The sequence below is a fragment of the Amblyomma americanum genome, chromosome 7 (genome assembly GCF_052857255.1).
Source record: "Amblyomma americanum isolate KBUSLIRL-KWMA chromosome 7, ASM5285725v1, whole genome shotgun sequence".
NCBI classification, from domain to species: Eukaryota; Metazoa; Arthropoda; class Arachnida; order Ixodida; family Ixodidae; genus Amblyomma; species Amblyomma americanum.
In genome coordinates, this window is record NC_135503.1 from 184,304,435 (window position 1) to 184,329,173 (window position 24,739).

The 24,739-nt window shown below is 43.9% G+C and overlaps 2 protein-coding genes across 2 annotated transcripts; one reads left to right on the forward strand and one right to left on the reverse strand.

The window, feature by feature from the left end:
- Positions 1 to 6,677: 6,677 nt before the first annotated feature.
- Positions 6,678 to 9,524, reverse strand: LOC144096783 (uncharacterized). The gene has a single exon (XM_077629667.1). The coding sequence runs from the start codon at positions 9,382 to 9,384 to the stop codon at positions 7,297 to 7,299; it is 2,088 nt and encodes a 695-aa protein (XP_077485793.1). The 5' UTR covers positions 9,385 to 9,524; the 3' UTR covers positions 6,678 to 7,296.
- A 335-nt stretch (positions 9,525 to 9,859) lies between these two features.
- LOC144096784 (uncharacterized) lies at positions 9,860 to 24,332 on the forward strand. Its single transcript, XM_077629668.1, has 8 exons — positions 9,860 to 12,096; positions 12,437 to 12,651; positions 17,027 to 17,101; positions 17,181 to 17,330; positions 18,707 to 18,832; positions 21,295 to 21,524; positions 23,252 to 23,411; positions 23,899 to 24,332. Exons 2-8 carry the CDS (start codon positions 12,438 to 12,440, stop codon positions 24,312 to 24,314), a joined length of 1,371 nt encoding a protein of 456 aa, XP_077485794.1. The 5' UTR covers positions 9,860 to 12,096; position 12,437; the 3' UTR covers positions 24,315 to 24,332.
- Positions 24,333 to 24,739: the final 407 nt, after the last annotated feature.

The window sequence follows — 24,739 nt, forward strand, 5'->3', positions numbered from 1 at the left end:
CTCGTTTCGGTCTAAAACAGCTTGTTTCGTTGTATTAAGCACGAATACAGGCATTTCGCGCAGTTATAAGAGAACAAGTTTTGTCGCGTATCAGAGGAACACTTGTAAAACCGATGTGTTGTGAAATAGCTCGTTTCGGTCTAAAACAGCTTGTTTCGTTGTATTAAGCACGAATACATGCTTTTCGCGCAGTTATAAGGGAAAAAGTTTTGACGCGTATCAGAGGAACACTTGTAAAACCGATGTGTTTTGATATAGCTCGTTTCGGTCTAAAACAGCTTGTTTCGTTGTATTAAGCACGAATATATGCTTTTCGCGCAGTTATAAGAGAAAACGTTTTGACGCGTATCAGAGGAACACTTGTAATACCGATGTGCTGTGATTTAGCTCGTTTCGGTCTAAAACAGCTTGTTTCGTTGTATTAGGCACGAATACATGCTTTTCGCGCAGTTATAAGAGAAAAAGTTTTGACGCGTATCAGAGGAACACTTGTAAAACCGATGTGTTGTGATTTAGCTCGTTTCGGTCTAAAACAGCTTGTTTCGTTGTATTAAGCACGAATACATGCTTTTCGCGCAGTTATAAGAGAAAAAGTTTTGACGCGTATCAGAGGAACACTTGTAAAACCGATGTGTTGTGATTTAGCTCGTTTCGGTCTAAAACAGCTTGTTTCGTTGTATTAAGCACGAATACATGCTTTTCGCGCAGTTATAAGAGAACATCCCAGGCAGCACAAGCCATTGGCCCAATATTGGGATTGTGATGGCAAATGGTGGTCCTACATAGGACCACCATCACCACTATTACCCCAATATAGGCAATGCCTCTTTCCGACAGTTCCAATGATGGCCCCACATGTTCTATGTGTCCCCGATATTGGCAGTGCCGCTTAGTTACATCGCCAGCAATGGCCCAAGCTTGGCAGTATTTTCCCGATATGGGCATTGCCACTCACTTACATTTCCAATAATGGCCCCAGTTGGCCACTATGTCCCCCATAATGGCTTTGCCACTCAGTTACATTCCCAATAATGGCCCCAGTTGGCCATTATTTTCCCCATAATGGCTTTGCCACTCAGTTACATATCCAATAATGGCCCCATTTGACCATTATTTTCCCCATATTGTCATTACCACTCAGTTACATTCCCAATAATGGCCCTGGATGGTCACTATTTTCCCCATATAGGCAGTGCCACTCTGTTACATTTCCATTAATGGCCCCTCGTTGTGTAGTATTTCCCCAGGATTGGCAACGCCACTTCAATAGGCAGAACGATATCGGTCATTGTTTGCCACTAATTCTCCACCATTCCAGTGCATTTATTATCACCCACGAAATTTGTGGGTGATAATCCATGAGGATTTGCTTGGGGCAGTTATTGGATTTACACAAAAATCTTAGGCAAATCGATCGAAAGATCGAACTATAATATATATGCGCGTTAGTTCTTTAAAAATCTCTCACAAATCCCGATATGTAAACAATGCGGGCTGGCGCGAACCATAGGAAATGGGTCGATTATACATACGCGTGTGTGCGCGCTAATTGGTATTCAAGAAAATTAATTCTTTGTCCGTGAGACTCCGTGCACAGCACACGCGCAATACGGGAGAGCCTGCAGCGCACTCATTTTAAGTGGAATGAATAAACTGCTTGGCAGGAACACGTATCTTCAATGACGAATGTCTCTTAAGAGAATGATATGTGTGGTGCAGATGGTCTAGTTCACTCGATCGATTCCAAGCGAAGGGTTTATAAGCAATTTTCAGCTTATTCTGATTAGCATCGCCGCAAGCTATTTATGGCCTCAGCCGTCGCGTTTTCCATATGAATTTCGAGAATTTGGGGGAAAAAATCACGACTGCAGTGTACACAGCCGGCGTTAGCAAGATATGCAAAAAATTCAGGAGGGCGCACACTTTGTTGACCTAAGTGCGGTAGTCGAATGCCTTGAGCGCGGTGTTACTGCTTGTGTCACTGATGTGTGGTTAAGATGTTAAGTACACAATTATTTTGAATATTATTCTGGAGACATTGGAGGGTGTTTGGGAGGCATATCCGTCTGATTCGGCGCCTTTCCGCACTCTCCGGCGTCATATATTAGTGTAGGCACAGAATAATCAAGAAAATATATATTTGAGAAGTAGAACCGATTTCGTGTTGGAAAGAAGTAGTGTAGTGGGTAGTATGCTCGGCTGCTGAACTCAAGGATGGTGGTTCGAATCCCGCCGTGCACAAAAAGTTTTTTTTTTTTTAGCGAGTTGTCATTTATTTATTGACTTCTATAGTGGGACAGATTTCGCGGCAGGACGGACAATGATGACCCATTAAAGGCTTTCTCCTTAAAATAGATCTCTCTTAAAAACACTATAGTTCACGCATCGAAGCAGCTCGCACTGTACCAGCGCACACGGGAAATTTACACGATCGACCTGTGATGAGACACCATGAAATTGGAAAGGAAAAGGACGAGACGGCTTCTTAAAACCGATGTCATCCCGTTCATCGCTGTGCGCAACAATATATATATACATATGCATATTCATCTTTCACCTTTCTCTCGTTGAAACATTCCAAATTTGCTAGCGGATTATAAATAGCTGTTATCATTCACAATTCTGTTGTATATATAGTTACTCAAAAAGTATAGCAAAGTAAAGCAATGCTATTATATTTCATTATCTTAAGTAAACACATCAGTGGTTATTGCTGAGCCTTTCACTGACATTTGTTCAGCAAAGCAAATGCAATACCTTATGTTGTGGGTTACACAGCATAAAGCCATGGAGGTGCACGACTATATCAAATGTGTATGCCCAAGAGCAAAATTTAGCCACTCTGCCTACTATTGCGCCAGTGTCGACATACTTGCAAAGGCTTGCATGTGACTGTTCATCACCAAACGAACTGTTGCTATTGCAATGAAATATATACAACATCAGCAGTATGGGAGAAAATTTAGGAGTATAGAGTTGAGAGCATTTCGTATTTTTCATATCTTTTATTGGCCTGTGCAATACAAAATTGTTACTTCACGCATTAGTATAGTCAGTTAGGTATAGTACCAGTTCACGCAATACAGCATGATGCTGATTGCATTGTCACTGACATTCACAGAACACTGCTGTCATAAATAAAATTATCCTGCAATCTAATTACTTATACAGTTTGGATATCTCATCACATGGCTTTATGCTTCACAGACCTCAGCCTTTGTGCTATAGGGTTGGAGGAGTTACATACTCCAAAGTACTAACATCTACGATATATCAGATTTAAAGTACTTTAATTACCTTTCTCCATTTCTGTACAATTTACTGCTTCTGCAATGGTCAGGAACAAATATGCTTGTAATACCCGCATAGTCCAAATACGACAGCACAATAATTAAATAAGGATATACACTATCTTATACACAGAACAGATATTGATTTCCTGAAGTGGCTGAAGGTGACAGACAGCTACGGAAACGAGCTTTTGAAAACTGCAAATATAGAGAGTAGCAATTTGGACTAGCATAAGACCAGGCTATAGTTGCACGCAACTGATATGGTACGACCCTTTTTCTTCCACTAGGCATAATATGTATGGCAATGACAATAAATTTCTCTTGAGCTGTACAATTCTTCACTTAGGCCATGCACCACACTTCAAGGCGCTGTATTTAACTTTAGTGCTGTGCCAAATATTCACTGTTGTACTAATTCCTCAACTTTAAATGCAAGAGTGAAGTCACACTATTTCTAGATGCAAAATTATGGTACGAGAATGCCTTCACCAGGATATTCTCTTTATTTTTCACTTTCAATACACATAAAAGATCCTTCATTCAAACATCCTTAATTAAATAGTCAACCCAAGCCTACTTCAGAATGTGCTAAACTTTACAGAGCGAGGTGACCCTATAGATATACATCATGGCAAAGGCCAGCTACTATTTGCACTTGCTCTTGGCAGGCTAGAATTGCATGTCCACAAACTTTTCTTCAGTCTTATTTTGGCTTGTCTTTTGTGCCCCTCTTCTCTTTACTAAATTCTCGTTCATGGAATGTTGCAATCATTGGAACATAATCAAATAATAAATGGATTGTTGTTGTAGTGGGATGCTGGTACTGTTTTTGTTTTTTTCAATGACCAGCGCCTAAATTAGATCGGGATGGTACGTGTTAGGCAGGTATGAAGGCTGCACATGTTTGAATAAAGAAACGTACCCCTGAAGTTTTCAATTTTCTGGAAAAGAACTACAACAAATATGCAAAGCAAATCGAGGAGGACGAGGAGGAGGAAAGGAAGATAGGTTAACCAGGGGCCGGGGAAAGGGGTGAGGGGATAAAAAGATCAAGGAGAAAGCAAAACAATATGTATTATTAATGACATGAGCTAGTAGCATAACCTATCGTTTCCTGTTGCAATAGTTCAAGTAATCTCAATAACCTGAACGGGTGTCCATAGGACCGTCGATCATCTCACGACCAAGAAATTGTGGTGTAAAAGCAAGTTACACTACCACATTAACTCCAACAACACATAGCCATTTCCTGCGTTCTCAAGATAAATGGTAGAAAATACACAATGAGCTCTCTAACTTTTTGCAGTGTGAAAAAAATGACGGTATAGGCATACCTGTATGCAGAAGGAAGTGCACTCTCAGTTTTTACTGCAGCAAAAATGCTATCAAAGAAGAAACCTAAAAGCCTGATCTTTCAACCCTAGGATTAATGAGCCCAGAAAAAATTTGATGAATGAAAAATTGCTATGCGAGTGCTCTCAGGAACAATAACTCATCTTTAAGCACAAACAAAGTTCATGAAAGAGCTAACGCATTTCATGTCTCAAAAGGAGGCAGCACAAGCATAAAAGCCCCTTAATTCCCACTGCACTCTCAGATTCAGAAATTCCTTGACTGCTCATGCATTAAGCGAGTGAGATCAAAGTAACTTTTCTTCTATTCTTATGTATTTATCTTTTTTTGTAATGCTTGGCTGCAAAGCCAAGTGTTTCACATACTCGGTTCCTTCTTCACCAAGTTTCTCGTTGCAATAACCAGTTAACTGTGAGTAGGCTTTATGTGCAAGTTTTTTTTTTCATGTTTCGAAGAAGTGTGATTGTCTACCAACTTGCCTAGACTGCAACTCTAATCAAGCTATAAGTGTAAATGGAAATTATTCTCAGGCTTATAAGACTATTGCCAGGAGTTTGACAACTAACAAACCATTAATTGTCGACCAGCCACCATGCAGCCAGTTTACCACTGCATAAAATGCATGTAAAGGGCTGGACTGGAAACACACTTGGCCCCTTTTATGCCCACAAACGGTGGATCCAGTTCAGTCATTAAGGACAAAGAAGAATATGGCACCTCTGTGTGCCTCCTTTTGGCGAAATGAAAACAACACGTACGGCAGAAGCACCAGCTTTAAAGGGGCATGGAGGATATGACTTCAACCTATTGCTTTCTTATAATCGATTCCAAGGCTCTTGCTTTCTGTGTTGTTAGTTCTTGCAGATAAAATCATAATTTTAAATTTTTGTCCTCTCTCAATTCATAACAATAGCAAAAAAAACTGCTAACTACCATTTATAATTGAATGGCGCATCACCACAGATCCAGTGAAAGAACCCGTCTTTTTTAACTACACTTTTCTTGCAAAAATCTCTAATGATGACAGCAAATGTATCTAAATTTTTGCAACTTCCCTTTTAAAGCGTTATGATGTGTAAGTATCTTTTTTGTTTTCAGACAGCAGTAATCCATCAGATTTGTCCTTGGCATCCCTTAAAGTAGCAGCAGCTTCGAATTTTTTGCTACAAACCTGATGCTGTATGGTACTTTTATTCAGTATAAATAGCCCAAGCCTCATGTCATGAGCAGACATATATATGGTTACACAGCTAGATTATTCAATTTCTTTTTAAAGCAATATATAGTCATGTTAAATTAAAGTGCTAAAAATATGATGTGTCTCGTGCTAATTAAGTGACGTAATTCAAAGACTGCATTGAAACAAGTGTTTGAAGGGAGCTCCTTCCTAGAAACAGATCTACTTTCTGGTGTGGCTCGTACCAAGTGTTGATGCACTTCATCCTCAGCATATTTACAACATGGGTGAAACTGCATTTACGAAAGTTAAGTGTGCAGTTTTATAGGCTCATCTTAGCAGCCCGAAATTAGGTGGCATGAGAAAAGAGCTGCAGGGGACACAAACAATTAAGGGCGCTTATCACAGCAGATGCCACTTCACTACATAGTGACAGAAATCCGTTTTTGCTGGTGGACACTAAGAAGTGGTGCACTGCTTAGAAGCAGGTCATTTCAAACTTATTATTCGATGCAACAACTTTCCGTGCCATGAAGTGGCTTCCAGAGGTGAGTGAGCATCCCTTCTCTCCTATGATGTTTGAACTCTAGGTTTGTCAAGTTAAATTTCCATATTATCTTTTTGTAATCATGTCAGTAATGCATCACTTACAAGCAGTTAAGCTGCATGCACTAGTCTTACCTAACATTTAACATAAATGCGTGTTAATTCAGCCTTGCATTCTCAATATCTTTCTTTGCCCACTACTCTGCAGTCTGTTATATACTAACAAGTTGAGAGTATACTTTTTTATTTATTTATTTATTATTTATTTATTCCCGTTGCCTCACAGGCTCCAAGCATGGAGTATTGTGTGAGGGGGGGGGGGGTTACATAAATAGGGGTAATAACAGGAGCATGAATGACACGATTATATAATGCTGATTGACTGTTACTACTCATTAAACAGGCAGGCGCTCACGGGAACAAGAGGGTTCTGGAGTTTCTGGAGGCGCAGCAACGATCCTGCCAGTAAATTTGGGTGGCCCTGAAGAGGGCCATTATAGCTTCAAAGTTGATGTTCCCCAAAAGATGAAATTCCAAGTGCTTCAATGCAGATCTAGTATGCAACGGTGGCTCAGTGGTTATGGTGCTTGGCTGCCGACTTGAAAGATTCAGATTCCATCCGGGCTGCAGCAGTCACATTTTGATGAGCATTGAATACTATAGAGGCCTTTGTACAGTGCGATGTCAGTGCATGTTAAAGAACTGCATGGCGGTCGAAATTTCTGGACCCCTCAACTATGGCGTCTGTCATAGCCTGAGTCGCTATGGGATGTTAAGCCCCATACAACCAAATCCAAACCATGCAAAGGATGGTGATGTAGAAGTTGCTGTCTTCAGCACCAATTAACACTTCAAGCAAGATGCTGCAATCTGCAGCAATCTTAATAGAGGCACATAATCCTTCAGGCACCACAGAAATGTAAAGCCTCACTGAAGGTGAAGCAAAGGGAAAACGACATGCCCCCTCTTGTACTGAAGCTTTATACATCGAACTTTATTCTTGATGTACGAAATGGGCCAGATTTTGGTTTCTTGACCAAGAGCACTGTAGCGACGCACGTCCATCCTTGAAGAGTCAATTGGGACTCTAAAAAACTCTCTGCCATTTGGCAAGATGCCAGCTTTGGCATTGCCCCCCAGGAGATCAACAATGACTACAGCGCAGTTATCCACCAGAAAGCAGTCACCGACTTTCACGTCACCACCCACTTGTCCTGTAGAGAGCGGTGTGCACGCCCTCACCTCTGACATTCGTCGGCTGAGTTGCGCCAGAGGCTTATTTGTCGTCCGCAGTCTCTTCTTTACCTTTCCTAGGTAACTTTCAAATGGAAATGCACTGAACTCATCGACAGTGCCATGCTCCAGGCATTGCTCTGCCAAGTGTGCAAGGGTGTGCACATTGTACACGAGTTGTTTTTGTCCGTACAGTCTGCCAAATTCTTGCACAAAGTACCGCAGCAGGTCGTGAGCAAACTGGTTGAGGTCTCTGTGATGCTGAGGAGAGGCAAGTACCCTAACAGATACATGCAAATATAAAAAATGCTTATAAAGCTCATCAGGCAGGATGGATTTCAGGAGAACAGGCCCCAGGTATAGTAAAAAAGTCCTGAACTCTGTGGCCTTCCATCTGTCGAGTTCTTCGGTGCCCCTTGGTTTCCTCTGAAAGTACTTTGGAAATGCAGTTGCTGCTTCTCGCAGCTTGTCGTTGAGTGCACTCCTGTCAGCCCGGCTCAGCCTGGCAGCGTGCCCCTTGCATATCCAATTCCTAAGGAGCCGCCGCATAACCCCCAAACAGACTAAATGCATATACTCTGTAGGAAAGCATTTCACCATATCTACGTTCAGAGATGTAAATGGTGAAACACCAGTGTGATGGCGCCGATCCTCTTGCGAACGAAAAGAGGAGTCTGTTCGCTGTGGTGCATGCAGGTCAGGGAAAGTCATCCTGTTTTCCAGATAGTGCCCTTTTTGGCTGCAACGTTCACAGGCATGATAGCCTGTGTGGCCAGTGATTGCCTTCACGAAACTCCTTGCTGGAGCGTCACAGATCACGGCTTTTAAGCACACATTGACGTGCACCCCTTTCACCATCAGTCCGTTGCAACTAAGGTTGCGCACTTCATCAATGAAAGGCCTGAGGTATTCCTGGAGGCACGGAGGTTTCCCTGCACCGCAGTACGCACTGACCATAAATGGTTCAGATTTCTTGATGTTAATTACTCTGCACAGAATTGGCCAGAGTGCAGTCTGGCTACTCCTATGCAGAGGCAGCCCATCAATATTTGCGTGCAGCTCGACATTCTCAGGCGCTGGTCCTTGGCCAACAGCATGCTGAATTCCCTCAGCAAGGCCAAAATGCACAAACGAGTCGCCGTGTTCTAAATTAGCTTTCCGCTCCGTCTGCATGATGGTCCTTGCATCTTTCGGGAGCTCTACAATCCCACGCCGACGGCAGAAGTCCAGCAAATCGTTGATGCAGGCGTGCGTCAAATTGTGCTTGCTAGCTATGCTAGCTAACTCCTGCGCTGTCGAGAGATGGCGATAACAAAGCTCAGGAGACTCCTCACGAGACTGGCCCATTTCCACGTTCTCAGCAGTAAGGCTGTTCGTGGACGAGGTCTCATCGCTTGAGTCGCACGAGGTAGCGGTATGCTCGCTAGAAAGGCTTTCAGCGCAACTCTCGGACACATAAGCCTGCTCGCTGAGCTCGCTCTGAACAGATGGCATCGACGGGTCTGCAGGTAGCGACGAAGTAGCTCGTCCGCTGCCACTAGCGCAAGCGCCGCTTGCGTAGGCTTCGCTATTCGGCCGTTTGCTTGCTCCGGACGGTAGCGGGAGTGGAGGGGCGCTGACGACGTCCAAGGCCGCTTCGCCGCCCGTTCTCTTGCTTCCGGAGGATTTCAGATGCGTAGACGGTGGCCGTCGGATACCGAGCTCTCCTAAAAGTTCCCTGTACTCTTTTTCGATGATACGGTACCTCCGCCACTTGCTCATGACCTCCGTCTCCATGCTCATGACGGAGCGCTAAAGATCAGAGTGACGAACAATCAACAAACCTAACCGCTCAGAGCTACAGTTAAAAACGAAAAGAGGCCTAACAATGAAGATACTCGCAGCGCACAAAAGCACAAACATCACAAAAAGGCGTTAACACTGTGCATAAAAAAGACCTCCGGTTGCGAATTATTCGGTATTATATTAGGTCACTATTTTTAGTAAATAAAAAAAATAGTTGAGTTGTTTTTATTTTTAATTCACGGAGAAAATAAGTGGCCGCAGCGGCACGTCTTAGTAGAATGCGTCTAAAATACGGTCGTGCCGCACCTCCATATTTACCACCACTCGCTAATAACTGTTCAGGTCATATAACCTCCTTGACTCGCTCATCCATCCACTCCAGTGAGAGCTACACTCTACTGTAGTTGCCGGAGCAAATGTAGTCACTGTCTGTAATTTATATTTTTTTGTGATTTGTTTACAGCCTTTCTCGGCTTTGTGCCAGTGATCGATGCAGATCGAGGCTATTTTCTCTATTTAAGCGCTGATAGCTGGTAGAAAACTTGTCGTGAAATATTGTGTGGGCCTCGGGACAGACGGGGCATCAGCCCAACAGCCTTTACACAAAACTCAAGGCACAAAATGCGTGGTTCTAGCGTGGTCCTAAAGTGCGTGGGCTACCCCCACATTGACTGCTTTTCATATAATGTACTAGAATCCTTTACGTCAGGCTTTCAAATGAAGCACAGGTACTCCAAAACGGCAGCATGAGTACGGAGAAACGTACGCCGGCCTCATGTGACGCCGCTGATTATTCGTAATATAGTCCGAGGTGATGGCGGCCGTGCTAGACATCTTATCTTCCCGCATACACCTAACGGCTTGTGTGCGTCAAGTTGGCTCAGCATAGCACCTGCCTTGCGATTAATTGTGAATAAATTGGCTATACTGGAAGGCCGCTTTAATCGGTGCATTGAAAAGTAGAGAACGCTGCTACGCAGAAAGAATACATATGGAAATATACACCGATGATCAAAATTTGCCTTTTGTTGGATTTGTAATCGGTGAAATTAATTTGAGCGAATGAACAAGGGCTTCGGTGGAAGACCCCGGCCCCTGTCCGGCGAGCTTTAGCTCTACCGTACGGTAACTACGCCAATTCTTTTGCGAAAACGCTGAGTTGCGTGCAGCTACGCAGAACGACAACACCGAATGGGAGCAGCACATATGTTACATTTCAGGGCATGCGGTAGGGTTTTTTCTAGACAGCCCCGAAATATCTTCCCCTGATCAGCACCTCTGACAAACGTTTCCTGCTGGATAGGTGCCGCAGCGTTTCTTCTTTTTTTTCCTGCATTAAATGTGAGCTGAAGAGGCATTACTGCGAACCTAAAGCTTCTGAGTGACCGGCGCCGACCCGAACTCCATCGGTTTTGTCTATTGTCCATTCGGTGATTTCGTAGCAACAAAGTCAATTTATGCAATCGAATCTGACAATCGCGTGCTCAAACGAAAGTTGACGATCTGTCAGACAATACCCGGTTCTGCGTGATAAATGCAAAAAATGTTGGAAAGCCGATAGACGTTCCCGCTGATGAAGTTGAAGGTCACATGACCGCGCATGTCGAGATGATGAGCCGTACGTATGGGTTCAGAAACGTCTATCGTAACCTGGACATGGTCAGTGACTTTCAAATTCATCAGTATATCATGCCTCCAGACGGACTTTCCCATTGATGTCTGAGCTGGCACTCTCTTTGTTGTCACTGCCGTCATCAAACGCAGCCGTCAAACAAATGCTCAGCTAAGTCTTAGGGCTGAGACGGGACAAAAATTCTTGGCCGGTTTAAAATCCTAGCAGCCTCCATTCCCGGCCATACCAAACTTCACGTACATGGAGGAGCGCTTGCAAAGTCTTGTTATAGATCTACATTCTATTTCGCAGGTAGGTTTTATAGTGAACGAGACCTGGCTGAACATTTGTTCGGTGGCTGCGTTTGATGACGGTAGGGACAACAAAGATAATGCCAGCTCAGACATCAATGGGAACACATATATGCTAGGGCTCGACGAAAGTTCGTCTCCATGGTCAGGCATGATACTGATGAATTTGAAGGTCACTGACCATGTATGGGCCAAACTTTTCCCCTTCGAATCAGGTCACGATGCCTGAGATCCCTCTCTAGACTACTTCCGTCTATTGTGCTATATCTTGTCTAGCCGCAACCTCTGTACTAGAGTTTGTCTTGGAATTTATTGTAGTGTATTTATTTTATTGTGTTTAGTGAAAATGTCGTGAGCTGTACCTATATGCATTGCTGAATGCATATCATTACTGAGTGAGTTTATTGTGCGATGTTTTTTGCGTGTTGTTATTTTCCCGATACTGCTATGCTTTGAGAAAAAAATAAAACACGACGTTTATGATAAACACCACATTTGCTTAATCATGAACTCGCTTGCAGGCAAGCCTTGCGCTACTTCTAATAGTATTATGTAGATATACTTGCGAAAAATAGTTTAATATGGCTAAGGAGTTTTCCATGCAAAAACAAAGTTTTTTGGCTTTATTTGGGCTACTACGGAGGCCAGCTTGGCTACCTGTGCTTGGAGCTATCTGGCAACCCTTGCTGCCCGTCCGACCGCTCCGACGGATGCCATCTCTTTCTTTGTTCGGTCGTCGCTGTGTATACATCGTGTTTTCCCGTGATCTTCAAGCCCGCCACTTGCGTAAGTATTTACGCTTTTTTGTTAGTAGCTTCTTTTGTTTCCTCATGAGCCTACTGTCATGAGTAGCAATAAGGGGAGAGGCGTCATTTGTTGCCCTGTTCTGTAATTGTACTATTTTATAGTCATGTGGGAGGCTAGCTTGCCACATGGGTTCGGACCGACATGTGCACCTTCAATTGTATGCCTTTTTCATGCACTTATTTTCTTAACGCTGCGTTGTATTGCTTCTGAGATGTGTCGCGAGACCTTCGTGCGAGAGGAACATGAGAATAGGGCGAGCGAGCTTGTGAAAAATCAGTTTACGCACTAATCTTTGTTTGCATCGCTTTACTCCTTGCAGCATGCCACCAAAACCGTTTGCGGTAGTGAAGTTCCCGATGGAGGACGACAGCTTGGCTGTCGTCCCTGTCGGGTGGCTGTCCCACGACTGGCAGCATTGCCACTGGCCGAAAAGGCGAGCCGCGGAGGTAATCCGCCTCGCTCGAGAGGAGGCGGACCCATCCGCCCCAGGGTGCGAGTGGTTCCGCTGCCCAGTCGCTGTCGTCACAACATGCAGTAAGTGGTTTTATTGCCGGGATAACGCTATGTGTGCAATTGTGAATTGTGTCTAGCATCCCGAAGCGACGCATGGGCTGTGACGGGCGCTGTATTGGAGGGTCCCGGATTTTTTAACCGGCTTTAACGTGCGCCAACACTTCACAGCACACGGGCGCCTTTTGCTAGCCTGTCAAGTGACTAATCTTTTCAAAACTCGGAGGCTAATGAATGATGCACACATGCATTTGTGAGCTGATATCATTGCTTCATCTGCATCAAAAGCGATTGCCAGTCCAAATTCGCATGTGATCTCAAACACTGCAATGCCTTGTTTTATGGTGATATCCAGTTTTCCAGGTCACTGGACTCTACAGGTTTGAAAACATTTAGGACTGACTGTGCTTTGTTCTTGTCCAAGTTTATCGCTCGTGATTGAAAAGATATCTCTATCACATGGGCATTTCAATGACTTTCAAACCAATTGTCTACGACTCAGGAGATGAACACTAGTTGCTGCACAGTTAGCTGCAGCAGCAATTGAGTCAATATATGGCTTGCTCGTGACGTGACTTCTGCTCCTATCAAGCGCTGGCGGCCATGCCGCCAAACCACTCGATCCCAGACCGTCCGCCTTGCGTGGCCTGACTGCTCCTTAGATGCTTTGGATTATTTCCTTATCCTTTCAGGCGTCATGCTGCCTCCACAGGGGAATTGGCTATTCAATGCAGGCTATTACTTTGAACTTGCTGGATCGGTGCATGTGCGCTGCACAAAAAAGGTGGAAATGTGCGACAATATGCATGCATACATAGTGTGGCCGGGTTACGATGCAATGATAGATGATGATGTGGTCTGAAGTGACCCACAGGGATCGTGAACTATCTAGTTTACTCTTCCAGCTTTGTGACATTAGAAAGAATGGAAACCTCAAATCATTGGAGGTACAAAAATATTTCACGAGCTGCTGGTCGAGGATCCTGTCTGCAACGAGTCTACGATACCTAAAGCTCGGCCTCAGCATGCTGTCCTTTCTGCCGTTGTTGCTGGCTGTGGCCGTGGTGATGAACCACTTTGCCTAGTGCTGTAGCCAAGGTATATGCAGCGACGCAGGGCCCAGTCTGTGTTTGGGTTGTCAAACAAGTCAGATGGCTTCACTCGAAACAAAAACATTCACTTCAGGGTGTAGTCCTTGCTCACCATAGCTTTGCAGACATTAAGTTCACGACCCAAACCTCTTATCTGTCACAAAGTGCACTCTGTACTCTTGTAAATTGAGACTCTTGGGGTCCAAATTGTCTTGCTTAGTCCGAGCCAGCCACAACCTGCAGCTCTTTGTGCTCTGGGATCTTGGAGTTCTTGTGCTAAGTTCATGTTAGTCTGCTTCTTCTTGTGCCTGTACCTGTCGCTATGATTGGAGCCACTGAGGATAATGCACAAAACCATAGTGAAGCTGCGGATGGACGGGAATCAACTCTGTGTGAGCAAACAGAGGCAGCGGTAAGCTAGAGGCAGTCTGGCAGTGGTTCAGCACAGCATGGCCGCCTGGCAACCGATGGGCACTGAATGCGACATGCGGGCCATGTATAATGTATTGAGACAGTGAAGCAGCACGAAACTTGGTGGTGATTTCGAAGGCCTTCAAGAGCGGCAGTGTGTGCTCTTGAATTTGGAAATCAGAGCCTTATAATTGGCGAATAATTGCTGATGTTTAAAAATATTCAGTTGAACCTTGCTGTAACGAAGGAAACCCCAAAATGTCTGTTTTAGCCGTTCCATTTTTATGGCAGTCATCGACCTTTGTTGCAAATGGATTTCATGCTAACAAGCTTATCTACTACAATGTTTTGCTAATGTGCATGAAATTTGACTCCACACTGCAGTGGCACTGTGAACTAGTCGAAGAAAGATAGGTGTACAGAATCGGGTGGTTTGCTTTGTCACTTGAAGGCTCCACTGGTACTTTCTTGCATCACTTTTGCTGTGACAATATATATTTGTAACGCTGTTCCACGAATTGCTTGAAAGTAATGAGATAGAAGAGCTGCTGATATCATTATGAAATTTTTCTGCTGCCAGCAAGCAGCACAGAGAAATCATACAAACAGGAGGATGTCTCTCTGCATTGCAACATTTGCTGCACCATGACAGTGCAGTTATCAGGAACCCAGTCTATATAATAATGTTCAATTATCGAGTGATTTCTTCTGTAGGGTTATATGCTAAACTGACGGGACCAAAATATGCTTCACTTCTAATTAACTGGAAATTCCAATTAAGCGGCTTAAAAATATCGGGAGTCAACTGTATAAATTATTTAGCGGTTTTAGGCGAATAATACGCAGTGATCTGTGTATACACTGATGTCTACCGCATCATTTGAAAGTGCGCACCAACAAGCTGTGGTGTCAGTCGATGCATGCGCATGTACCTGTTAGTTTTAAGTAAGCAAAAGCATTGGGCGCACAAGACAGGGGCAGCTTTGAAACCAAAATTACTGCACGTGGTTGGTGATCAGTCATTAAAAGCCTTACAAAAAATTAACACAGATTTTGTCTTTTATACACAGATAGCTTAGTGTGTCACCAGTGTGCGTTGCGGGAGCTTTCAACACACACAAGTGCCTGCCTCATGCCCTAATTTAAGTAGATCAACTGAATGTCAGCCTTGCCAACGCTTGCCTGTTTCTTGCAGAGCCCACATGAGAACGGCTAGCTGTCTTCCCACAGGCCTAATCGCCTGCATGTAGTCATAATGACCAGGCAGTGGAAAGCTTCTGTGAAATGTAGAATTGGCAATGGGGAAAGTAAAAATGCAGTATTCTGTACTAATGGGAGGCTTCAGTGCCAATGTTGGCAAAAAGCAGGCTGGAGACCAGGCAGTAGATGAATATGGCATTGGCACTAGGAATAGCAGAAGGTAGGTATTGAGTTCGCTGAACGCAATAACTTGAGAATCATGAATACTTTCTTCAGAAAACGGAAGAGCCGAAAGTGGACATCGAAAAGCCCTAACGAGGAGACTAAAAATAAAATTGACTTCAAACTGTGTTCTAACCCTGGCATTGTGCAGCATGTGGAAGTAATCAGAAAGGTGTGATGCAGTGACCACAGATTGGTAAGGTCTCAAATTAGTCTGGACTTGAAGAGGGAACGGAAAAGACTAGTAAAGAAGTCCATCAACAAATTAGCGGTAAGAGGGGAGGTAGAATAATTCAGGATTTCGCTACAGAACACATATTCAGCTTTAACCGAGGAAGACAACCTCAGTGTAGACGCAGTGAACAATAAAATTTCAGAGATATTACCGAGTGCAGTGAAGAAGTAGTTCAGGGGGAGGAGTGCAGGGAAGAAGTTCTTTACCAGTAAACTATCCAAGCAGATGAAAGATTTGATTAAGACATGAGAAAGTGTGAAAGCCTCCAACCCAACAGACAAGATAGAACTGGCAGAGCTATCAAAGCTGATCAACAGGCGTAAAGTATACGACATAAGGAAGTATAATATGGAGAAAATCGAGCATTCTTAAAGAACTGTGGCAGCCTGGAAGCAGTGACAAGAAGATTAGGCGTAGGCAGAGATCAGATATATAGGCGCTTAGGGACAATTAAGGGGGCAATGTCATTACTAATATGGACAAGTTTGTCAAAGTAGCAGAGCAGTTCTATACTGACCTATACATTATTCAGAGTAGTGAGGACAATGAGATTGGCAGTAGAGAAGAGCAATCAAACGTTCTGCCAGTAACGAAGACCGAGGTTAAGAAAGCTTTAGAAGCTATGAAAAAGGGGAAAGCAGCTGCGTAGGACGCGGTAACTACAGATTTGTTGAAGGATGGTGGGGCTATTGTGCTAGAAAAACTGGCCACCCTGTATAAGCAGTGCCTCTTGGCATCGACGGTACCGCAGTGAAACTGCCCACATTCAGGGCCACTGCACAGAATGCCTCCACGACAAAGTAGTCCGTTGTTAAAAGTTCTTTCAGCGCAAGCTAGAAGCTAATCACAGGATAAACTTATAAGGTCTGTATTCTAGAATTTTGGTGCCTGGCTGGTTTCATAATTCAATATAGTTGCATTATCGTTTACCACCTTCCAGCCTAGCAGGAAATAAACCACATATGCAGCAAAGGCCACTGATGCTACCACAGAGGCTGTGTGCTTGGCCACCAAGGTCACATGATAATCTACATCCCTTCCCTACATTTCCTTTCATAGCCCACAGGCTGCTTCAAGATGCCTACTGTAAAGTGTTTGTGTTTGCAATAGCCAGGAATTATTGCATTAAAAGTAATATCCAGGAATTGTTGCATTAAATGTTTGCCTTATTTTCATGTGAAGCAGCAATTTTAGTGTGGACTGCACTTGAGTTGGGTGTTTGATCTCTAACCTTTTGCAGGATCATACAAGAATGCAGAGAAGAAAGCTAAGAAATATGAGATGAGCTCTGCAGTGGAAAGCTCTGCAATTTCTGGTAAGTGGAAAATCCTAAATTTTTAAACATTAGTAAAATTAATGCATATTCAAAATATGCACGCATTTTTCTGTTTTAGGCAATGAAGGTCCGGATGGGCCTGACGTCCGGCTGCCATCGCCACCACCCCGGCTGCCATCGCCACCACCCCGGCTGCCATCGCCACCACCCCGGCTCCCGTCGCCACCACCCCAGCTGCCATCGCCACCCCGGCTGATATCACCACCCTGTAAGCCTTTATCTGTGTTTAGCCTTTAGATTTGCATTGTTTCAGTTATGGCTTAGTGAATTTATGGTAATATCACATAGGAGAAAGGGGGGACACCCACCCTCTAGCCGTGCCTGCTTTTTATTGATCGCAAAAAATGCATATGGGTGACTCATGAATTTGAGCTCAATTAAGACCCTGTTGCAAAACTGCATTAAGTCTGCTTTCCTGCATAGCAAAAACCCCTTTACCACAGAGTCCATGCGAGTCCTTGAAAACCTTTCAAGAGGGAGAAGTTATTTTCAAGGGCTGAAGAACAATTTGAGGTGAAGGCAACGGAACAGATTCTTTCAGTTGTCAACACGTGTGCCCTATCCTTAGACGATGTCATGGCCAGTTGATACAGTGTTAGGTGGTAGCTTTAGAGATCACTTCTTGGTTTTTATCGTTGTTACAATGTTCTTTTTGGTGCCTTTAAATCACCAGTCACACCTGTGTAGGCATGCGCTGTACCCTCAGAAGACCGAAGCATGCGGTGATTGATGTCAGACGTTCTTTCTGAGAAAAATGTACCCGGGCGTTGTTTACGGCGTCCCGTGTTCCGAATGTGACAGTGTCTACATTGGCGAGACTGGCAATTTTAAAAGGCACCTAAAAAAACATTGCAACGATAGGTTTGCCGAGAAGAGCAATTGTAGTGAGGTACTGTAAAAATTGAGTCATGAAGTTTAGCATTTCATTGTTTTCAAGCAAAGGATGGAAGGTAGAATATAGTTTTTGTACTGAAAATTTAAAAGTGCACAGAAGACAGGGACAAGAGGACTGGATGGGACAAACGCTGCTCACAACTGGGTTTATAAACATTTTTCATTAACAGCCCACCTGTGAAGTCATAGTCAGCATTGACTTGCACAATGTAACTGCCAAAGGCAGGAGAGAATTTTAAAATTGTAATTCATCAGAATGTAATCAATTGCCAGCAGAATAAGCAAGGCTAATCCCACCTGTAGCATACAACTCAACTCTGCGGTTCTCTCATTCGAGTTGTTCTTGTGCTTTAAAATTTGCAGCATGATACCAGCTGGGGCAGCATACAGCTTCGTTAAGGCTTTTTGTGTTTTTGAGGGTCCGCCAGAATAAAGGAGCAGTTTAAATTACTAAATCTGGTAGAATGAGATGACACCCTGAACAAGCATGGTCTTAATGAATGGGAGCTCATAAATGCTTAATGCTAATTCTGTACGAGGCAGTTACGGTGTATATATATGTATCCTTTCAGCAGAAGTGCTGATGTAGCATTTTGGCATTATCTGTGTAGCATTACCTGTGTTATACTGAGTAATTTTTCCGTTCTTCCTGCATCAACACTAATGCTTCATGTTCGTGTCCAACTTCAGCCCCGCTTAGCAGCCACTCAATGGAGGCGGCCACACCAGCTGCTGCAAATTGCACTGCGGGCTGCCCGGCTGGTTCGGCCTCCACTGCAGGTGACCTTGAGGATGTGGAGGAAGCAACTAGCGATCGTAAGGCTTTTCGCTTTCTTTACTTGTATATGAAGAGCCTGAAAAGACGAGAATGCAGTGAGAGGATAGGATGAGAATCTATTTTTTTGAAGTATGAGCCTAAACAGGCCTTGGTAGAAGTTCTGTTTTGCCTTAAAGGAGACCTAGTTGGTGGATATTTCAAAACGTGTGCTTTGAAAATGACCACTGTTTGTATAAATATGCCTGCTGCAAGTAATTCTTAATAGAAGTACTGAACCTAAGCGGTGATAAAATTTGCTACTTGACACTTCCACAGCTCTATCTCATTCCTACTAACTAGTTGCAGTGTGTTTTCCCGGCGAGTAGCAGTTTGTTTCCTTTAATTTCTTTTTTTGGTTCTGGATTGCGGTTTTGGTTCTGTTATTGTTGTTTCCCTTGGCCTATGCCACTAGAAAGCCACAACCTTTTAAAGACGGACCAATAGAAATAAAACAAACATTACAGATTGTGGCTCAGGACTGCAAAGTGGTCACTGTACTCTATACAGTTTCTCTAGTTTTTGTGCATATATTTTTTATGTGCCCAGCCTGCTGTGCTTTCTCACTACCACTGGCAGCTGTTGTCACAATGGAAGAATACACTTATGGCTGTTTCCATCCTTGCCATGATGTGACGGCAATCAAAATGGCAACCAAGCTGAATAGAAAACTGGTGGTACATAGAAGGAACAGTATTCAGAGCAGCTATTTTTAACTAAGGCATTGTCAGTGCATGGTGCATTTTTGATATATAGATCTGCAAGGGATAGAGCAGCTGTGCCTTGTGGTGGAATCAATGGCAATTTAGTAGCTTAATGCAGAGCATGTTGACGCCCAGTGTTGGTTTACATTACCATCATCGATGCTGCAGTCCCACAGGGTGTTAATTGTTCTGACGTCCAGTGAAATCTTCCACAGCAGTTCATCATCCTGCAGAATCTCGCACTTCACAAACAACCTCCCCATGACATCGTGTAGAACAGCCACAAATATGTTCCCTCGAGGCATCCACCACATTTGCATTACCCGTCCTGATATGTCAAACTTGCGGCCAGGTGCGCAGTTGTTCTCTGAAGGATGACAGCCATCTTGAACATATTCGTGATGAAGCACCGAATGCTTAAGGGGCATTCACTCTTGGACACTCGGCGGAGAGAGCAAGCGAAATCCTCTGCCACCGAAAAAGCTGCATCGTTCACACTTCCCAACCACCTCGTCTGCGCTCATCGTCTGTGTGTCGTCTGCTCAAGGCGTACACAGATATGGCAAGAGGTTAATCCATGCTGTCTACGTACAATAACTGTATGCACGCTTACTTACGCTAAATGCAGCTATTTTGCCAGACGTTACGCCATTTCTAGCATTGTCGCTTTTAAATACATAAGATTAGCCTAGTGGCGCCATCTGGTGGTTACTCTCAAGCCTTTTTAAAAAAGGAAAGGATCGTCACCTAAAATAAAAAAAGAACACATTTATCACTCACACTTTTTTTATGGGTGAGATGAGACAAAGCGAAAGAGCGCTGGCGCTTTTATGGGCATTGAACGCGCTCAAACAGGCAGTAACAGCGACGAATTCAGTCCCAAACGAGGCGTCCCGCACCGAAGGGCGTCGCCATGTTTGTTGCCGAACTTCGTACTCTCCTTCCTATTGGCTGACGGGATTCGGCGGATTTTTTTCTGGTGGCAGAATTCGGTCCTGGACCGATCAGGCTTACCGCTTGGTATTTCGGCGCAATCTCTGCCGCGGCAGCGGATTCCGCTCGTTCTCTCTGCCGAATGCCCACCAAGTGTGAACGCGCCATTACTTGGCCCTGAGCACAATTGATGAAGCACCGCATTACAAACTGGTAAAATATGTAGCCAGGAGACATTACATGCATCAAACAGCCACAGAGAAACTGTGTGCGTGGCATCAGCTCTTTTGTCAGCTGCAGAAGAACCAACAACAGAGTGAGCTGGTGCATCAGTGAAGAACCAAAAACAGCGCTCGCCCATCTTCTAGTCTGTCTTTATGGCGCTGTTTTTAGGTTTTCATCAGGTACCGGCACTCCCTGCAAGCGTTGCTGTTCTGAGTGGCAGTTCCACTGCAATTGGAACAGTGCCCCTTTCATCAACTATCAACACTCCCAAGAGTGCTGAGCATACAGCTAAAAGTAGAAAGGAAAACGAAAAATCGTTCTCAAGAACCATGCAGAAAATTCTGGGCAGAGCTGTGGAGCAAACATAAAATTTCATTTACCGCATCATCCCTGATGCTAGTTTGTCTCCCCTTTATTTATGGTGCCATGCTCTGATTTTCGATTGCAAGCCAACACCCGCATTTCGGATTTTCAAATTTGAAAACAATAGGTCGACTTGCAAGCGTGTAAATGCAGTATATTGCTCATATTGCGTCCTTGAGGTGTAAATATATACATCTGCTGTGAAAGCCTGCCCTCACTGGAAACCTTGCTCGTTTCAGCGACAATGCTCAAGGTGCTGCGGCTGCTGCTAGAAATACGGCAGCAGCAGCGGGAAATCCTGCAGAGGGTGAGCCGGCTGGAGCAAGCTCGGCAAGAGCCGAGGACACGGTCGCCGTCTCCTCCTGTGAGCTCCCTCCCGCCACTGTGCCCTCAGCTGCCAGCCTTCAGTATTGAAGATTTTGAGGCGGCAGAAGCTGCTGTCAGAGATGACAGAGTAGCAGCTGCCCTGGTAATTTAATTTTTCATTCAATGTTTTATTACAGTAGTGTGTTGGGTGCCTAATGTATATAGTTGAGATATTTATTGAAAAATCTGAGCCCCAGAAGTAGATGCTTGCCATGCCTAAGCCATAATCATGCTGTTCTTGTATAAGTTTTCAGCTAATATAGTGGGAATGGATGAATTTTGAAAAGTCCGCACATAGTAGGGTTACTGTGACATTGTTAATAGTCTGTTTTATTACAACTGAAAATTCCGGAAACAGTCGCGCCCACTTATACCGAACATGACAGTTGCATAGATTACTTTATACTAAGTCTAATTCCTGTATTACAGTGAAAAATCCAAACTCTCGTACAGAATTAACATTTGTTTCTTTTTTATTCGAAATAAGTGCCTTAATTGTTTTTGCTTCTTCTACATTTGAAAGGAATGCATTGTTTCTGTTCCTTCTAAAATCGGATTGAACGTTTCTTCAAAATAGACCCTATTTAATGCACTTTATAAGCTCCCAAGCGCAGCCGTGTGCTCCTTATCAAGATCCTTGGCTATAAGCGGACTGCAGGCACTATGCAATTAATCCCCATTGCCGCTTTCACGGCAGCTAGTGGTAGGTCAGGCCTGTTGTCATTAGCTTCCTACTAGTTCAGTGCTTGTAGTTCACATGGCATATTCGTTTAAAAGCATCAACTATAGGGTTCATGACCTCTGCAACAAAGCACACAAGATGGTACAAAGGAAAGAAATTAACACGGACAGCACAGCTGTATCGGGGTATATAGCACAATTTCAGCTGATGGAAAAGGTGCGAAGGAAACAGGGCGAGAATTAACAAGAGTAATTAACATTTTGATTAGTAATTATATGCTGTCATTGACATATAGCACATTCTTGGCCACATGAGCAAGTTCTTCACTGATACTGATGGGGTACTAAGGCAAGGTTTACCTGCTTGGATATATGAGGGTGCAACTCTGATGATTCAGACGAAAATCTCTGTTACCTTGAAGTTTGAATTACAGAGTACTGTATCTGTGCTGCTAACAATGGTTTCAAGAGATATTTTAAGGCTGTCTTGATTTATTTAATCACAGGACTATGTTATGCTCTACTATACTATTTGTGCACATTCCATCAAAGTATTGAGCCTCATGAAGCTAGTGTAGTGTAATGTTAAGTCTATTTTTTGGTATGTATTTTGTTCACAAAGTTTGGCTGAGTTAAGGTGGCACACAAATTATTTTAATTATTGGTTTGAGACGATTGACTGGGAGTGCTGTTTCGGAGCTAATTTTTTACATTATTCGTTGTTTTCCAATTAAGGAGACAGCTTTGATCAGTCTTTTGCCTGGCTATTGCTTTTTATGCCTTTCATTAATTGAAGTGCAGTACTCCACTCCAACCAGGACAGTTTCAAGAACCATAGATGCTAATTTTAGTTGTATATTTTCCCTGTAGTGATGCATAAGACATGAATCACCGTGGAGTATTCCCTTACGAGTGCTAAACAATTTAATATTGAACTTCTTGATGCTGTTACGGTGGTCAATATGTAAGAAGTGTTTCACATGAGGTGTAAAAAAAACACTATAATTGCTGCTGTGTTGTAGCAGGTATACTACGATTACTTTCGAAGTCACACCGTTGTCTTTGCTATTGCGTTCTACAAGTTAAGTGGTTATAGAATGATTTTTCATGTGAAATAACCGTTGGGCAACTGCAAATTTTTCCTTTCAGAAGAAGCAGCTTCTCCGCCTAGGCGGAAACAATTTAAAGGAGGTGGCGGCGAATGTCATGGGTGCTGTGATGGGGGTGGCTGTACAGAGACTATTCAGCCTGCGGGGGAGGAAAGGAAAACGGCCATTCGTTGGCACAAAGCTGTGCAGGGTGGCAACAGGTATACCTGATTTTGAATTGCTGTAGCTTTTAATTTAGAAATATTGAGATTCCTGCTTTTAAACATGTACAAGTTTTTCCAAGCTATTTTCTTGCTGTATCTTACTGTAATTTTTTATAACAGCTGATGAATATTCTGTTGCTGTGTTTATGTGATTAGTTTGGGGGTCTTAGTCATAAAACTCCATAAAGAAGCAGCAGATGCCCTCAATCAAACCAATCATTTCCATTTGTCATATTGTAATCCGTTGTCATGAACTTCCCTGCAATGGCCACTTTGACGTTGACTGCAGTGCCTTCATGATAGCTCATTTTTTTTGCATTTCACTACTGTACAGTACTTGTGTTGTTTGTTGGGATACCTTGCGTGTCAGTAACGTGTGGTTTTTCTGTGTCAAATCATGAACTTGGATTTCCATATGCTTGCAGGAAGTGTATCGTTTTAAAAGTTGCATTTCTTGGTCTTAATGCACACTCACCTTGCACAGATGCCATCTGCGAGAGGCAGGGTGTCGACATCCTGGCAGCACAGGGTTTTATTGGCAGGTGGCTGCCCGGTGCGTGCGACCGAGGGGGCGGCCGAAAGAGGCGCTATGCCCAAACTTTAGAGCCTCCTGAGTCTCACGCTCAAGCGCCACCTGCTAACCCCTGTGCTGGGTCAGCACCCTGCCCAGGCGCGCCCTCAGCCTCCTGCCCTGCAACCCCTCCAGGCATGGCCATCCTGTCCCCCTCAGGGGTCCACCCAAGCTCTGCCCCCCCCACACCCTCCTCCTCACGCCCAGCCACCCTCCACCCAAGCTCTGCCCCTTCCCCTGCCCCCCCCACAGCCTCCTCGTCATGCCCAGCCACCCCACGTAGCACCCTTGCCACATGGGTTATTGCCCCACGGGCACATGAGAAATAAAAAAACATTTTTCTGAAATTCCTGTTTGCTTGATTCATTTGGTAGCTGCTGGACATTAAGTAAAAAATGTGCATGAAATATTGTTTGCAAATCAAAATACATATGCAATGAAAATACTGCATGCAGTTTTGAAATTTTAATGGGAGTTCGAACCAATTGCATATATATGCAGCTAGAAGTCGCACGGTATTGAAAGCCACGGACGGGACCTCTAAATGCATGCGATAATTCTGCACTGGTCTCTGAAAATAATGGAAATGCCTAGAGGTAGCCAAGATATGCCGGTATCCGAAAGGCCACTATTCGGCCATATTGGGGCCACTATTCGGCCATATTGGAGCCACTATTCGGCCATATTGGAGCCACTATTCGGCCATATTGGAGCCACTATTCGGCCATACTGGAGCCATATTGGGCCCTATATT

Bases quoted from the DNA above. Each gene is read 5' to 3' on its own strand.
- LOC144096783 (XM_077629667.1), bottom strand. From the start codon at position 9,384: ATGAGCATGGAGACGGAGGTCATGAGCAAGTGGCGGAGGTACCGTATC.
- LOC144096784 (XM_077629668.1), top strand. From the start codon at position 12,438: ATGCCACCAAAACCGTTTGCGGTAGTGAAGTTCCCGATGGAGGACGAC. The intron at 17,331-18,706 runs GTAAGCCTTTAT...GTCCAACTTCAG, and splicing joins CCGGCTGATATCACCACCCT to CCCCGCTTAGCAGCCACTCA. The intron at 23,412-23,898 runs GTATACCTGATT...CACCTTGCACAG, and splicing joins GCTGTGCAGGGTGGCAACAG to ATGCCATCTGCGAGAGGCAG.